The sequence below is a fragment of the Mytilus trossulus genome, chromosome 13 (assembly GCF_036588685.1).
Source record: "Mytilus trossulus isolate FHL-02 chromosome 13, PNRI_Mtr1.1.1.hap1, whole genome shotgun sequence".
Classification (NCBI taxonomy): domain Eukaryota; kingdom Metazoa; phylum Mollusca; class Bivalvia; order Mytilida; family Mytilidae; genus Mytilus; species Mytilus trossulus.
The window spans coordinates 22,509,089-22,526,460 of NC_086385.1; the positions used below are offsets into that span (position 1 = coordinate 22,509,089).

The window sequence follows — 17,372 nt, forward strand, 5'->3', positions numbered from 1 at the left end:
CCAGAGGAGTCCTTCAGCTGGCCCTTTAACAAATGTTTCCAGTTTAGTGATAATGGATGTCATTAGACCACTTAGCAACACAGGAATATACATTTAATTCTAAATTGCCACTATGTCAACTTCTTGTAATACAGAGGCTCTAAAATGTATTATAAAAGAATCATCTAGGAAAATATTATCATTGACATACAAACTTGGTCACTGAAATATATAAGTAAGTGTGATATCAGTTTTAAAATGTTTAACTGAAAGAGCCCCAAGGATTTGCCCAGTGACAGTGATGTGCTTTGTGCAGGGTTAGGGTGTCACTTTGAAATATGCAAAACCTGACAAAGATAGGGGAAGTTGATAGCGGAAGTAACTCTTGGTATATAGAAAACAAACAAACAGCAAACACTTCAAGTTTTATTATGGGATGTTCTTTCTCTGTACAAAACTAACAGAATAAATATTTCAGATTTGTCTGAATATAATATACTTAGGACGGAATGGTTTAACATAACTTTCTGCACCACTTTATATCAGCAGATAAGTATACCAAAGTGAACGGTCTTGTTAAAATATATATCTATATATACTACTATATTTGGAATGTTTAATCTAAAAATCAGCAGTTTCAGTATCAAATTAAAGATTTACAAATTACCCAGATCATTAAGACTGACAGACGAAACTCCATGTCTGTACATTAAAACTCAAACTTTCTGTAAATGCATCTATTGTTCATTCTCAACTAATCAAAATAATTTGTAAATATCAAATTCAAAATTTCATTAATTAAAATATAAAACAACACTGTTTTGTCCTTCTCATACATGAAAAAATAGCTATACTTTATATGTGAAAATATCAAAATGAAAATTAAGAAAAAAACAAGTCAACAAAAACAAAAGTCTATCCATACAATAAAGAATAATTAAATTATGACGTTAAATAAATAAGATATCACAGTTGGTTAGCACAAGACAGATGTGCAGTATGATTGAAAAAAATATGTACAATTGTGTAAATAAATTCACATTAAAAACAAATATCACGAGCAATAAATTACTGTGGACGGAATTCAGCAGCTAGTCAACCCATTATGTTTATTTTATTTCTTCTGATTTGTGTTCATCACAAAGTTATGTCACTTCTAACTAGATCTTAAAGAAGGACTCATTGGATAGATATTTTCCTTTTATAACAATAATATCTGAAACAACTTTTTTCTTCTTCAAAAGATGTTTCCTTACCATACCTGTTTGAGTTGATATTTAATAAACAGGTTAAGTTCTTCCACTGAACAAAAGATAATAAATAAATTTAACTAATAACAGGAATTGTTAAATACAAATCACAGATCATATAAATGTCTCTATTTGAATACTTCATAAAATGCAACAACATTTCATTGGCTGATAAAACAAATGGAGTAATTTGATTGGACATCAGGCAAAACTCAACTTACTACTGAGGACCCCATAACACTGACTTAACAGAGTTCAATTTCTTCTTAATTAATATAGCTCTGTTAAGCACTAGCCATACTTGTTAACTTTGTTGTACACACGTAAATAATTTCTGTTAACTAAACACTAGCCCTGTAAACAAATAAGCCATTCCATTATTTGCACACACAAGCACAGTACTTACAAAATCAAACATTTTTGGTTGTTTGAATTAACTCTTATTGAAATCTTGTTGTTGCAAAAAAAATGCATTGTTTTTTTGTTAACTAAAATAATTGCAATCTATGAACAGAAAAGCAGTTATTTTTAATGAGGTGACAGAAAATGATTTTTTAAATCTTTTTTTTTCACTGCAATCCATACAAATCACAAAATTCTAGCAACACACAGATTTAGCACTACTAAAACAGATATGGCTTATGGATATCAACTGACTGGTCCGTATAACACAAAGAGACAATATTATCTACCAGTTCAATGAAATCAATGGTTTAGTATTTACTATATTTACATATATCTTAAACAAAGGAAGAGAAAATCAAGATGCGACAAGAATTCCTGCTTTACATTTCAAATGTCACTACTATTCCCACTGGATTCGTCATCAGCACAAGATTATTCTCATGCATTTCATATTTCATCAGAGGTTTTAGCCTATAAGATGTATTAGAGAAACTAGCATAATACAATATTAGCATGTTAAAAAATCAACTGATATTCAGATGGTTTTCTTTTCCAGTCTATAGTTTATAGTAGACAACATTGTATTAAAAGCAGATATAACTGTAGTTGATAATTAACAGAATAAGCAGCAGATTTAACACACAGATTAGATTATTATATGGCATTGTGAAATTGTGAAAGTCTATGTTATGGGGACGGAAGCACCCTGTCTCTAATCATTAAGCTGACAGATCAGGGCCACGCCTCTTTGGACCCAGTGGTCTTGAGGTTTGTCTGACGGTAGGGACATGCCAATAACAAAGTTTGTAGAGTGTCCAGTAGTTGAGAGAACACCACGACGTTCGCTGGTCTTGTACACAGGAATGCTATATACTGGCTTTTTAGGAATGTCTGATTTCTTAATCGGTACCATGTGGATCTGGAAATATAAGAAAAATCTTGAAACTTGTTGCTTTTTGTAATTTAAACAAACAGATTTAATTAATATTTTTTATCTTGAATTTGACTCATCAATTTTCACACTTGCAAATTAAATGGTTTCCTTTCATACACTTGATTTTTGCTGTTGATGCATTAACCGACACATCTGCATTATGACCTAAAGACAAAATATATCAAATACAACTTTTCCTACTGCCAGTTAGATTTATATATCAAATACAACTTTTCCTATTGCCAGTTAGATTTATATATCAAATACAACTTTTCCTATTGCCAGTAAGATTTATATATCAAATACAACTTTTCCTACTACCAGTTAGATTTATATATCAAATACAACTTTTCCTACTACCAGTTAGATTAATATATCAAATACAACTTTTCCTACTGCCAGTTAGATTTATATATCAAATACAACTTTTCCTACTGCCAGTTAGATTTATATATCAAATACAACTTTTCCTACTGCCAGTTAGATTTATATATCAAATACAACTTTTCCTACTGCCAGTTAGATTTATATATCAAATACAACTTTTCCTACTGCCAGTTAGATTTATATATCAAATACAACTTTTCCTACTGCCAGTAAGATTTATATATCAAATACAACTTTTCCTACTACCAGTTAGATTAATATATCAAATACAACTTTTCCTACTGCCAGTTAGATTTATATATCAAATACAACTTTTCCTACTGCCAGTTAGATTTATATATCAAATACAACTTTTCCTACTGCCAGTTAGATTTATATATCAAATACAACTTTTCCTACTGCCAGTTAGATTTATATATCAAATACAACTTTTCCTACTGCCAGTTAGATTTATATATCAAATACAACTTTTCCTACTACCAGTTAGATTAATATATCAAATACAACTTTTCCTACTGCCAGTTAGATTTATATATCAAATACAACTTTTCCTACTGCCAGTTAGATTTATATATCAAATACAACTTTTCCTACTGCCAGTTAGATTTATATATCAAATACAACTTTTCCTACTGCCAGTTAGATTTATATATCAAATACAACTTTTCCTACTGCCAGTTAGATTAATATATCAAATACAACTTTTCCTACTGCCAGTTAGATTAATATATCAAATACAACTTTTCCTACTGCCAGTTAGATTTATATATCAAATACAACTTTTCCTACTGCCAGTTAGATTAATATATCAAATACAACTTTTCCTATTGCCAGTAAGATTTATATATCAAATACAACTTTTCCTACTACCAGTTAGATTTATATATCAAATACAACTTTTCCTACTACCAGTTAGATTAATATATCAAATACAACTTTTCCTACTGCCAGTTAGATTTATATATCAAATACAACTTTTCCTACTGCCAGTTAGATTTATATATCAAATACAACTTTTCCTACTGCCAGTTAGATTTATATATCAAATACAACTTTTCCTACTGCCAGTTAGATTTATATATCAAATACAACTTTTCCTACTGCCAGTTAGATTAATATATCAAATACAACTTTTCCTACTGCCAGTTAGATTAATATATCAAATACAACTTTTCCTACTGCCAGTTAGATTTATATATCAAATACAACTTTTCCTACTGCCAGTTAGATTTATATATCAAATACAACTTTTCCTACTGCCAGTTAGATTTATATATCAAATACAACTTTTCCTACTGCCAGTTAGATTTATATATCAAATACAACTTTTCCTTCTGCCAGTTAGATTTATCTAATGTAGCAGCATTGAAACCGAGGTCATTCTGGAATTTTTGTTTTATCTTTGGTTGTCAAGCAGAACATGATGACAGTGGCTTCACGCTCTTAATCATAATTATCTATTTAATATCAGATAGTCAATATATCTTTTTATGGATTGAGACAACAATTGTACAAACTCAACCAAGACAAGCTGATTCGGCTTTTCATTTTCAATAGATATATAAAGAAGATATATTATCAATGTTATCATTTTAGTTTTTCTGAAGTCAATGAACCATGAAGTCACAGCTAAGGATGTATAATTACTTACCGTAGGCATAGGATCAAATAATACTTTAGGCACAGATTCTGCAAAAACATTGTTTTTTCTATCCCAGCATGCACCTTCTACATATAATCCCTGGACATAAACACCTGCGAAATAGAGAGAAAAGAAAGTTAAAAATGATTTTTAAATATTTTAAATAGCCTCATCTTATATCCTTAAAGTTCTATGTTTTTTTTCCACACATATTTTACTACATTTGACATTAGTCAACGATTTATACGAAATGCCTTTGTTTCATTTGTAACAATTAATACCAATATTCCCTATTTTACCAAAACAGTATTTTTTCTTAGTAAAGACTAATTACATAACTCATTTAAAATACAATAATTAAAATGTATATCTATGCTTCTTTTGAGACCTTGATTTAGTATTGTATATTTGTGAGACATTGTCCTAGTATTGTATATTTTTGAGACATTGTCATAGTATTGCATATTTTTGAGACATTGTCATAGTATTGTATATTTTTCTGACCTTGTCCTAGTATTGTATATTTTTGAGACATTGTCATAGTATTGTATATTTTTGAGACATTGTCATAGTATTGTATATTTTTGAGACATTGTCATAGTATTGTATATTTTTGAGACATTGTCATAGTATTGTATATTTTTGAGACATTGTCATAGTATGGTATATTTTTGAGACATTGTCATAGTATTGTATATTTTTGAGACATTGTCATAGAATGGTATATTTTTCTGACCTTGTCCTAGTATAGTATATTTTACTTACCGTCTTCTGGAGGAGTGTCATAGTCCTTATCTTCCATAACTATATAATCAAATGACAACAAATCTATAGGAATGGTGTATTTCCTGGCAAAATTCTGCTGAGCACCAGTCAAGAAAGCCTGTGTGAAGTAAAATCCAGAGATCCAGAAGACTGGTGGTGGTCCATTATCATACCAATCCTGCAAAAACAGAAACATTTTTTTTTTTAATTCATACAAATAAAATATGAAAGTAGAGAAATGAAGTAACTGAAATAACTAATTGAAATTGATTAAAAAAAAGCTAACACATACAATATATTCCTTACAATGTAGTTGATAAGACAAAACTAACCCAATGATAGGACTTACTATAAAGGTCTTTTTAGTAAGATGTAAACAGAGAAGTGAATTCAAAAAGTGTCACTCATTTTGTGGAGATGTTTTACTGCAAATTTAGGAATTTTGCATAAATATATTTTTAAGATTGTTGAACAAAAGTCAGATATATGATTTTTCGGGTTTTCCATCTGGTCAAAAAAATAAATACAACAAATTATAAATTGAATGAGTCTGAAGCACTTCTCTGGATTTACCTTCATGAAGAATGCAAAAAATTACCTGTAAGAATTTCAGTCTAGCAATAAAATCATTGACATAGCTTCCAAGTGGCTTCAATGATGGATAGGACCTCTTCATCCACATGCCGGGAATCTTTCCTTTAAGGATACTAAGTACGACCTCTTCTAGGTCAGATGACATCACAACAAGTCCCTAAAATACAAAGTGTAAATTTAAGAAGATTAAAGGAACAAAAAAATCATTACATTGGTTGCAATGAATTACAGTGATTTCCTAGTGAAATAAAAACTGAAAAATTTCACGTGAAACAACCTCCTCAATGTCATATAACAATAGGTGTTGTCAAGAAGTTTTCATTGACGTCGCATCAAAACAAATTGCAGATGAGTAGAAAGGAATTAAAGCATTTATACTTGATACTTAACTGACTGGTTTTAGAGGATAAGGATTCATTTATTCATGTGTGGAACCAATATTCAAGACTATTTTTGTGTAAAAATTAGGTTTTAAAGAAATTTTGTAGGAAATGTGTATTTTTTTTTTACAACAATATCCATAAAAATCCACAAAGTGTGTACCCCATTATTGATATTGAATCTATAGTATCATTTTAACCTACCTTCATGGCTTTTCTGATGTTTGCCAAGCTGGATTTGACAACTGACAGAAGTCTATTGAATCTGGTCATTTCTTGGACAAGGACAGTGTTCATACTCTGTTTGTAGGATGTAGGATATTTACGCAATGCTGAATCCGTGTCAAATATGTTTGGAATTTTAGATAAAATATCAGCGGCAACTTCATCCACGACCTCGTCTGTTGATTTCCCTCCACCAGATGTTGCTCTAGCCTAAAGGGAAATAATCAAAATTTGTTTAGTTAATTTACAAATAAAATAAAAAACCCAACAAGACTTTGGAATGAGAACTAAATAACAGAAATACACGAAGGTATATATCAAGAGGTCAATAATAGATGAATATAATATGTGTATAAATGTTGGTTTTTAAATGAAAATTGATGAAGAAATATAAGTAATGATAAAATTATGATATCAATTCTTAAAATGAAAAAGGTATGACATTTCGAAATATATATACTTGACAACAAAAAATACACTCTTTGAGCACACTTTTTCCGTTCAGTTTCATATTTCTAAATTTGATAACTGAAAATTTACAGCAATCTTAAGCTGCTCAACTTTCTCAAAAATTAATAATTGAGATTCTAAGTAGAGATTCTCCAGAAATTTTGACAAGTGTAAGTTTAAAGCAGCTAAAACAATATCCATTTTTTTCTTCAAATTTTAAGTGGACCAATTTTCATGCTGTCATGTGAAAAAATAAAAAACCTAATATTGAACTTGAAGATAAGACCAAATTTTAAAAAGCCAAAATAATTTCATGCTAAAAACAATAAATGGTCATTTTGAATATAATTTCAAAGTCATGCAAAAGATATGTCATGTAAAAGTATGGAAGTTGAAAAATTACCGCTCCTTGCTGAAACATAAAACAATGATCGGAAACATTAAAATGTACATGTTTACAATATATTTTTCTAGTGCTAATATACACTAACAAGAATATATAATTTGCATGCAAGATATAAAAAGCAACTACATAAAAGTAATGATAGTTAGCAAGTTGTCAAACTTTGGAATTGGAAGTTATCCCTATGATGGAAGATTTGTAAAAGACCTGTTCATCTTGTTATTCAGTTTGTTTATATTTTTATGGGGGAATTATTATCATAATAATGATCTTGGGTAGCTTTGGCACTTGTTAAAATTATATTTACATTGATTTAATCTTAACAGGGAAAACATGAGCAAGTAAAACAGCGAGAAGTTTCAACATTTTCCCTCCAAAGTGGCAGATTTGGCTTTTCTGTTAGCACACTTGTCTTCCAAGAGACTTTCAAAACAAGAATGTGTCCAAAGTACACAGATGCCCCATCCGCACTACCATTTACTATGTTCAATTGACAGTGAAAATGGGGGAAAATCTTTAATTTGGCATTAAAATTAGAAAGATCATATCATAGGGAACATATGTACTAATTTTCAAGTTGATTAGACTTCAACTTCATCAAAAATTAACACAACCTAAAACTTAACCTGAAGCAGGACAGACGCACAGACCAGAAATATAATGCCCATTCTAGGGCATAAAAATCAGGAGGAGGTCAACATTCACACTAAATCCCTGATTGGTTACAAGGAATCATAATGATTACTGTGTAAGGTAAAGCTCTGGGGGACTTTTGTTAATTTTATACATGCATATCTATTCATTAAACTAAACACATACATCTTGGATATATATATATATATGAGGGGTCTTAGTGGACGAGTGGTCAAAGTATGCAGCTACAGGTCAGGTGCATTTAACATTCAATGACTTTTTTTACACATCACTTTTGTTTTTTTTGTGCTTAATGATCATTATCAGCCATACCAGACTATCAGTGAATTGTGGACATACTAAACATCTTCTTTCTCTCTGATTTCCTTCTACTTACCAAAGCAAAGAAATGCTAATAGATTTAGTTTTTTGTTTTATTTTAAGAAGAAAAATTGTGTATATGATAAAAAGAAAACATAACAAAAAATTATAAACAATAAATGAAAAAAAGTAATCAGAATAGATATTTAGAAACTAAGGATACAAATCTATATTTGTGATCCCTAATATTATTTTAAGACTGCCAAGAAAGTACAGAGTAACAATTAGCTGAAGTATGTTAATTTCACTAAATTTAATCATTGAAAAGGAAACATAACCCATTCATAAGAAAAGAGATATAATCTCTTCTATCCTCTGTGCAGTTTAACCTTCTATATCATAAAAACTTCTATATCACAATTTATTTATTTCCGTTAAAATCTACTTTTTCCGTCTTCCTTCAAAACCTATGCTTGTCTGTTTTTCCCCTTCATAACATTGCTAAATCTTCAGAAACATAACCAGGAGAAATATTATTAAGAAGAACTTGTGTTCATGCACCTTGACCCTAGACAAATGTGCAATGGTATATACTATTACCTGAAATTAAAGAGCCTACATTATATGACTAATAAATATATATGATTTTCTCTATCTACAGAGTTATTTGCCCACTGCTAGAGTTACTTCCCTTTTCAAGAAGTTTGCAGACATGCTTGATAAAATAAACAATATTTGTGTACGTTTTGCCTTTTCAAGAAATTTGCAGACATGCTTGATAAAAGAAATGTTTTGTGCTATTTTTGTTGGTAACTGCTCACTTGAGGCAGCATCCATAGTTTCTTGTGATCATTGCAGGCAGTCAACATTTTGACAGTTCCCTAATGAGCAATGCATGCAGGCAATATTTCAAATCTTTCTAGTGATGAATTGCATCCAGATAATATTGCTAAGAATTTATACTTCTATACTGAGGGGAAGTAACTCCAACATTTTGACTCTTAAATGTATACAAAGAGGTGAAAATAAGCCAGACATGATACATAAGCTAGTGGATATATGGTACCCTACTCTTACCCGTTTCTGTTACCATAGCAACAGTCAGTTGAATAACCAAGTTGAAGCACAAGCAAATTATAAAAAAAAATAAACAAAAATGTTAATATTTAATAAATCATAACCAATATAACATATAACCATAAAAAAAGGTAGGAAAATAAAACTGGGAGATAACTTCACAAAAATTGCACTGGAAAACATCATATATTCCAATTTACAGAAATAAGCCAGAAAGGGCTATTATCAAATTCAAGAAGGTCTGCCCTTTGTGTGTGACAAAGTTTTTTTTCAATATATATATATTTTAAAGCAAAAACAAAAGAGTGACATATAAAATCAAAATAAAAGCTTTGAACACATCTATTTAAATTAAATATGTAAGAAAACATATGGGAGGAACCAAAGCATCAATCAACACCATGATAGACAGCCAACACCTCATAAAATATATATTAATTCTTTCACCATATTTTGACAAAGGGAGATAAATTATTTTAAAATATGTTTAAATATTTTATGATCACACGTCTAAGTTTGATCTTATTATTGGACACTTGATAATTTTAAGTTCTTTTCTAAACTGTTGCGAATTCAAGTCATTACAGTTCATAGCATGAGTAAAAATCAAGTCCATTCAACTCACAGACTCAAAATGATACTTGCACAGCTTTTTAAAATTATGTTGGTGAGGAGGTCACAGATTTTTACTACATCAAATATTTTTCTTGGAATATATTGAAGGATAAATTGTAAAAAGGAGAATTAACATTCATACTAACCTGTGTAAGAAGAATGTTGTCAAACAGTAGTTTGGTTTCACCCTGGTCTTTAGTGATATCAGCATTATCGTGCATTCCAAAGATTCCTGGCTTGGGGACAAGTGGCAATTGGTTTATATATTCTAAATAAGACTCAAACTACAAAGATATAAACAGCAAATGTTAATTCATATAAACAGTATATACAAGGAGATTTTGTTTGTATACGACAAATGTAACAGGAGCTTGTAGTTCAGTGTTTGTTGTCTGTTAATTATAGTTCATTGAATACTGAATTCTATTAGTAGATCAGACTGGGCGTTTTCTCATTTGAATTGTTCCACATTTTGTTTTTTTTTGGGTATTTAATGTTTTTTTTCTATTAGGTGAAGGTTATACACTTTTTTGAAGGCCTTATATTGACAATTTTGTCAAAATTTGTCTTTGTAGTATAGTTGTCTCATTGCTAATTATACCACATCTCCTTTTATTTTATATATGGTATATGTTGGTGTGTGATAAAAGTAATTACCTCTCCTTCCTTTGGTGCATAGTAGAGGTGGGAGTCATCAAAGAAGTAATTGTCATCCTCATTAATTTTAGGACTATAGAACTTGTCTAGGATACTATGTAAAGTACGTCTATCCCAATCATCTGTGACACGACCTCCATAATTACACTCTCCTGTTAGGTATCTCAACGCGTCATATTGTACAGTCTACAAAATATATATAGTACTAGTAAATGTGGATTATCACTACTGATTTGTAAGCAGTCATTTCATTTTTTTTCCCTTTTTTTTTTTAACTTCCTTGAAAGAAGAAAATCTGCTTAAGGTGGTACCCAACACTTAAACTCAAATTAATTTGGCCCGTTTAATTTTCATAAAAATTGGACAAAGCATTACTTTAACCCTTTGAAAAAAAAATATGAAAATTTCAAATAATTTAAACCAACCTTTTTATTAGAAAAAATACACTGGTTATATAGCAGTTTGACAAACATATATTTTGATCATTGAGAAGCTTAATATTCCTCTTACAACACAACGTAATTAAAACGTTTAGCTGATTTTACAGAGTAATCTCCCTGTAGTGTTAGGTACCACCTTAACCTTTTCAGTTATTGTCAAACCTATGCTCCTTTTTTTTTTCAAAAAAATATTTTTATAATCAAGATAAAAACACAATTTTAAGCATTATAATCTCTCTTCATAAATGAAAATAAAATCTTCTAAGAAAAGTAATAAGTTACAAGTACATGTAATTACAAATTAATAGAGCAAAATTTGGGGATATATATTTTTTTAAACGAGATAAGTTAGCATTTGACTTACATCATATTCATTCATGAACATGGCCAACTGTCTGACAGAAATACGTAAATCTGTTTCATTAAATTCATACGGAATATTCCATCCAAGAGCTCCAAACTTCCTTCTCTCCTGAACAATGGCATGGAAGAAACACAAACCAAACAACATCTTCTTCCAACAATGCTACAAGTAGAGAAAAAAAGTTAATAAAAAATACATGAACACTGATAGTCTTCTTTAGAACTCATACAATGTATTCACATTCATATTCAGATACACTGAAAACACAATGTTAAACAGAAGAAAAAAAGTAAATTTCTGTTAAAGTGATGAGCATGATGCGGTTGAAATGCAAATATTTAAATATGTAGTTGACTTTTTTGTTACTGATTTAATCAATTATTCAGAATCTCAATAAAATATCCAGGCCATACACTAAAATTCCGTCCCCAATCATTGTGCCTAAAAAATCAATCTACTAGTACAGCATATATGATTACAATATGCCTCCTGCAATATATCATGTTTCAGGACATATTTTTCTACCGGAAAACCTGTGAGCAGAACCCCACTTGTACACATGGTTTTCCATTGGAAATCAAAATTGATTAGATAAAAAAATAAACCAGAGATGCACAATGCCATTGATGCTATATTTATAAGAGAAAAAGAACTTATACAAGCATAATATTTTCTCTACATATTGGAGTATTTTACAATAGAACCATTGCCATGCTACCAAAGTGAAATTTTAGATTATTAAGCACATACTTTAGTCGGGATTATAATTTTTAGAAATTACTGTAAGCTCAGAATTTAAGTGTCTACATTTATAATAGAGAATTGATGAGAACCTACTATAAATCATTATCAATTATTGTCATTCCTGCACATTTTGTATGATAACATAACAAGGAAAGAGTAAAAGGGAGTTTGATTTTTTGTTATTCTTGAACATTACCAGGAAAGAGTAAACGAGAATTTTTTGTAAGATTTTGTTTTTAAATCACCTTCTTTAAGGTTGAGAACATAACCTAGTAAACTAGAATTAAGTGTAATATTAATCCCATCACCATGAACTAATACAATATATATTGATAACTAAAGTAAAGAATAGCATAGAAGAATTGAAGAAAATATATGTTTTAATTTATTGTGCATTTCATGTGTCACTATGTAGTCTATGACAGCAGCCTCCATTTCATAGTGTTTAACCTTTCACATCCATTTTAGAGGATAGATGATACTGCCAAACACAACTGAACCTTCACCAAAAAATGCCTGTCCACTTTTCATAAATTTCACAGACTAAAAACTAGATTTCAAAAATGTTAAGTCAAATTGAAGGCTATGGTAGCTATCTTGATTGATTGATTGGCTAAACAAGGGAAATGAAATGTGTGGTTAAAGACCCTAATATTCTCTTGTGTAAAGTATAGTGGTAAATCGCTTATGTATTGCAACCTTGTCTAACTATCCAAAGTAACATAAATATATTCATCTGCTCCTGAAAAAAAAATCTGAAACAAAGTATGTGCATTTATATACACTAAAAAGAATTAGCCATGCATATATCATGATTTTCTACAGAGCTATATATTATCTGCAGTGAGGTAATCTTTCACCACACAGCATGATGTACATGCAATTACCTGACTTCCTGTTTTCTGTTAAACAGAGTAAAATCATAGTTGAAATTTCTATACATCTAACCATACTAAGTAAACTGTCAAAGAATTTCGAAAAAGTTGAAAAAAAACCATAACTGAAGTAATAAGGAAATATGTGCCTATTCCATCAAGAACGGTATAGCGACTGTATTTTTTCTTTTGATTTTCTGACATCATTTTAAGTGGCTATTTTCTATTTTATTTCAAAATTTTTGTCATCAAGTTTTCTTTTTATTCACATGTTAACCCTTTCCCTGCATAACCTTAATGCATTTAGTCAATTTTTTACATTAGGTTGCTTTATGTTTATAATAAGGACCACGGTTAAATAATCAGGAAAGCAAACAAAGAAAAGCAGGGTAAAAACACATGTATAGTATCAATAGTTAAAAAGCTGAAATTAAAAATAAAAAAAAATAAAATAAAAATACTTTAATTTTTTTTGAAATATCACATAACAAGAATTAATAAAAACTGGCCACTTACTGCATTTTTGGTCGAATTAAACAGTTCAATATCAGATATTGGATCAGTCATGTAGGACTTTAGTATATTGAAGCGTAATCCTTTTGGTGCCTCATTAGTCATCTTGACACCATTCTGCAGGATAGATACAGGGAAAAAGCTGGTTGGGTAACTTGTTAACCATATACGGAAGTCAGGATGTGTCGTTTCTGGGTTAAATTCCTGAAAGTAGAATATAAACAATGTTTATGAAATAGTGGAAAGGCCTACTGGAACATTGTGATATATTACAAGAACGGATCATACTGTTACCCTTCAACATAAGTTTATGTGTAATTATAGTTACTAGAAGCTAAACAGAAGTGAGTAATTTGCTCTGTTTACATTCAAATAACTTATTGAATATTTCTTGTGATAATCTGTTAAGCCATTTCTACTTAATTTAGAATTTGATTTTCACACTCCTTTAGATAATAGAAGCAGGAAATCACTTTTTAAACTAACTATTACCCCTTTGAATTAAAAAAAAGAAAAGAAACTAAAATCACCTATACAATATAACTATCTTGTGTACACCCAAATTCCAAAACTTTCCGTGACAACATGAATCTAAAATAAGCAATATTTAAAACTTGCATACAAACCATCTGAGGCACAGGCATTATAAAACTTACTTCACAAACCTTCTCAAGTGCAGGTATTGAGGCATCGAAAATTTGCCTCACATTCCTTCTCAAGTATAGGCAGGCATAGGTTTTTAAAACTTACCTCACAAACCTTCTCCATTGTAGGCATCCATGAAGGAGCTAAATGACAATTCTGTAACATCACCCATGTTCCTTCCTTCAAACCTTTCTCAATCATCTTCATGGCAATAGGACCTTGACCTTGACCCAAAGACAATGAGTCAAACTTGGCACCACCAAATCCCTAAAAACATTTAAATAAAATCATTGATACAAAACCTAATATAAGATACTACTATAATCATCCTTTTAAAATTGAAGACCCAAACTTAAGTTTTTACAATTGAAATTTTGTCAAAAATTGTTCAAATTGTTAAAGAGCTGTTCAAGAATGATATGTAAATATTTTAAACATTAGCCCAATCATATGTATTCATTATGTTCATTAGATAATAAGTTTTTTTTTTCACTTAAGATGGCTACATTAACTTTTCTAATTTTGAATGATGTTTCAGCCACAATAAACCAGGTTCAATTTATTTCGTCACAAAATAATTTTTACACTTGTCAGAGCTTCTATTTAAATCTTGTCTTAAATATGTAGATGTTTGAACCACAAAATAATGAATTAGATAAAATTTATCGAGTTAAAACACATACCATATCTTCAGCAAATCTGAGTAAAGCTGACATAGGATCAGAACCTGGTGATAAGACAAACAATAACGGTGAAGTACAATTACTGTCAGCGAAGGCCTTGGGAAGATCAAATGGTGGTGGTTCAACAAACTTCTTGCCAAGCTTCTCTGTTACAAAGTCAAATACTGCAGGAACGACCTTGTCTGGACGAAGACAACGTAAAACTAACATTTTCTGGAACATTGTTAATTTTTCATGCCATTCACCTGCATATTTACTATGATGAGGTTCCTGTGAAACAGAAATGTTCAGTAATATATTCAAATTTAAATAATAAGCATTTCTCAAAAATATTTTATTGACGATTCAGAATATACTTCATATAACAAGAATGTGTCCCCAGTACATGGATGCCCCACTTGCACTATCATTTTCTATGTTCACTGGACTGTGAAATTGGGGTCAGAACTCTAATTTGAAAATTAGAAAGATCATATCATAAGGAACATATATACTAAGTTTCAGGTTGATTGGACTTCAACTTCATCAAAAACTACCTCGACCAAAAACTTTAACCTGAAACTGGAAAGACGAACGAACGAACAGACGGACAAACGAACGTAGGCACAGACTAGAAAACATAATGCCCCTCTACTGTTGTAGATGGGTTATAAAAATATGTAAAAACAACAGAAAGTTACTCGATTTAGTTTTTAGTTTTTTACTCCTGATAATTAAGTAAATCAGCAAATAACTACAAAGTAAAGTGATACACATGCTAAACCTATCAGAAATAGAAATGTGCATAGATGTTTGAATGGTTTCAGCTAGTCATTTTTGATGCTCTTTCTAGCTAGATGTTCAGTGTGAATCAATGCCCCGTGTTGAAGGCCATTTTAAGACCTATAATGGTTTTTCTTTTACACATTGGCATTCATACCACATCTTCTTATATCTATAGATTATACTTACAGGGTCATCATATAATTCCCGCCATTCATTCTTTTGTGTCAGGAACTTCTGACGCATTCCTTTATAGACTGTCAAATCATCAAGACGGCAGATTTCATCCCAAGATTTTGATGGGAGCCATGATGCAGGATTTGGATGTGGGTTGTCTAAACCAATACCTCCAGTCAACAAGAATCTCCATTCCTCTTCATTAACCTCCTTCTGATGTTTCAGGATGTTTACACAGAGGATGAAGGAAAATAGTAACTATAGAAAAAAGGAGAAAAAAATTGTCATTATCAAACAAATTATTCTGTGTCTGTTTTTCTTTTTATGCATTTAGTAACTTTCACATAATTCATCAGCATTTGATTTCACAAAATTTACAAACCTATCTTTTCACATTCATAATAAATTCAGGATTTAAAAGTCAGACATTTCTTTACTTTCAGACCATACATAGAATAGCATTTGAAATAACAAAATTTACAAACCTTATCTTTTCACATTGAAAAACATATTCAGGATTGAAAAGTTAGCCATTTCTTAAAGTTCAGAGCATGCAACAGCATTTTAAATCACATTTCAAAACTTTCTGATGATGCAACAGAATTTAAAATCATAAAATTTACCCACCTTATCTTTCTCAAAGAGAGATCTACAGATGTTACAGTACAAGGAATATGTAAAATGGTCGTAAAGATGTTTCAGACGAACTTCCAAATTGTCTGTCTTTTCAGCATTGTCAATTGACAGCACAAAGAGATTTATAAACCATGTTAAAGAATATTGGTACATAGGTTCAATATTGGCCAAGTCTGCGATGGAGAAGAACAGAATCGTCGAGTGCACTGCAATCGGTGTGTAACCCATACGGGCCTGGTCAATTTTCTTTTCAGTCTCTTCTGCAATGGCCTACAAAATAAAAGATAAATAAAATAAAAATTCTTCCCTTTCTTGGAACCTTTAGCCGAAATTACTGCCTTTCTTCCTCATTAAGATTTTATGGTAATATGCTATAGATGTGAAAAATTTCTTTAGTCACTATGAGAATTGTCAGCATCAAATAAGATTTCGAAGCAACCAACCGCAATTTAGGTAGATTTACAGGTTGCAATTGAGGAATAAGCATTTGATTTGGAAACTTCTGATTCAATAACTTGATACACATTCAACATGTTCTCTTAAAAAAAATCATTTAAATTTCAATATTTTGGAAGAAAGAAAATAGCAGTTTTAAATTTTTTTTAAATTCAGCAGGATCCATTTGTGCTTTTTGAAATTTAGAAATAACAAGTAAACTGTAGATGCATACCTGTTTCTCTGAAATCTCATTGGACAGAACTTTGGAGGATGACAGTACTTTAATGGCTGTCTCATCTTCTAAGATGTTTCCTTCTGATGATGATAATACTTCAAGAATTTTATCTTCAATCTCCTTCAGTTGTCTGTAAAGAGGAA

At 30.4% G+C, this 17,372-nt stretch overlaps 1 protein-coding gene across 4 annotated transcripts in view; it reads right to left on the reverse strand.

Moving 5' to 3' along the window:
• Positions 1-392: 392 nt before the first annotated feature.
• The window catches only part of LOC134694790 (dynein axonemal heavy chain 7-like), a 64,141-nt gene continuing 47,161 nt past the window's right edge, over positions 393-17,372 (reverse strand). For 2 of the 4 annotated variants that reach the window (XM_063555845.1, XM_063555844.1), the window contains 16 exons: positions 17,227-17,359; positions 16,548-16,826; positions 15,933-16,178; positions 14,982-15,251; positions 14,404-14,565; positions 13,657-13,857; positions 13,153-13,167; positions 11,522-11,683; positions 10,718-10,903; positions 10,207-10,344; positions 7,415-7,423; positions 6,541-6,771; positions 5,961-6,113; positions 5,363-5,540; positions 4,607-4,710; positions 393-2,553 (listed from right to left, as the gene is read on the reverse strand). In XM_063555845.1, coding sequence (XP_063411915.1) covers positions 2,347-2,553; positions 4,607-4,710; positions 5,363-5,540; positions 5,961-6,113; positions 6,541-6,771; positions 7,415-7,423; positions 10,207-10,344; positions 10,718-10,903; positions 11,522-11,683; positions 13,153-13,167; positions 13,657-13,857; positions 14,404-14,565; positions 14,982-15,251; positions 15,933-16,178; positions 16,548-16,826; positions 17,227-17,359 — 2,674 coding nt within the window. In that variant the 3' untranslated portion in view covers positions 393-2,346. The remainder of the gene's footprint in view (positions 2,554-4,606; positions 4,711-5,362; positions 5,541-5,960; positions 6,114-6,540; positions 6,772-7,414; positions 7,424-10,206; positions 10,345-10,717; positions 10,904-11,521; positions 11,684-13,152; positions 13,168-13,656; positions 13,858-14,403; positions 14,566-14,981; positions 15,252-15,932; positions 16,179-16,547; positions 16,827-17,226; positions 17,360-17,372) is intronic. The other 2 variants (XM_063555847.1, XM_063555846.1) reach the window with 1 other exon arrangement.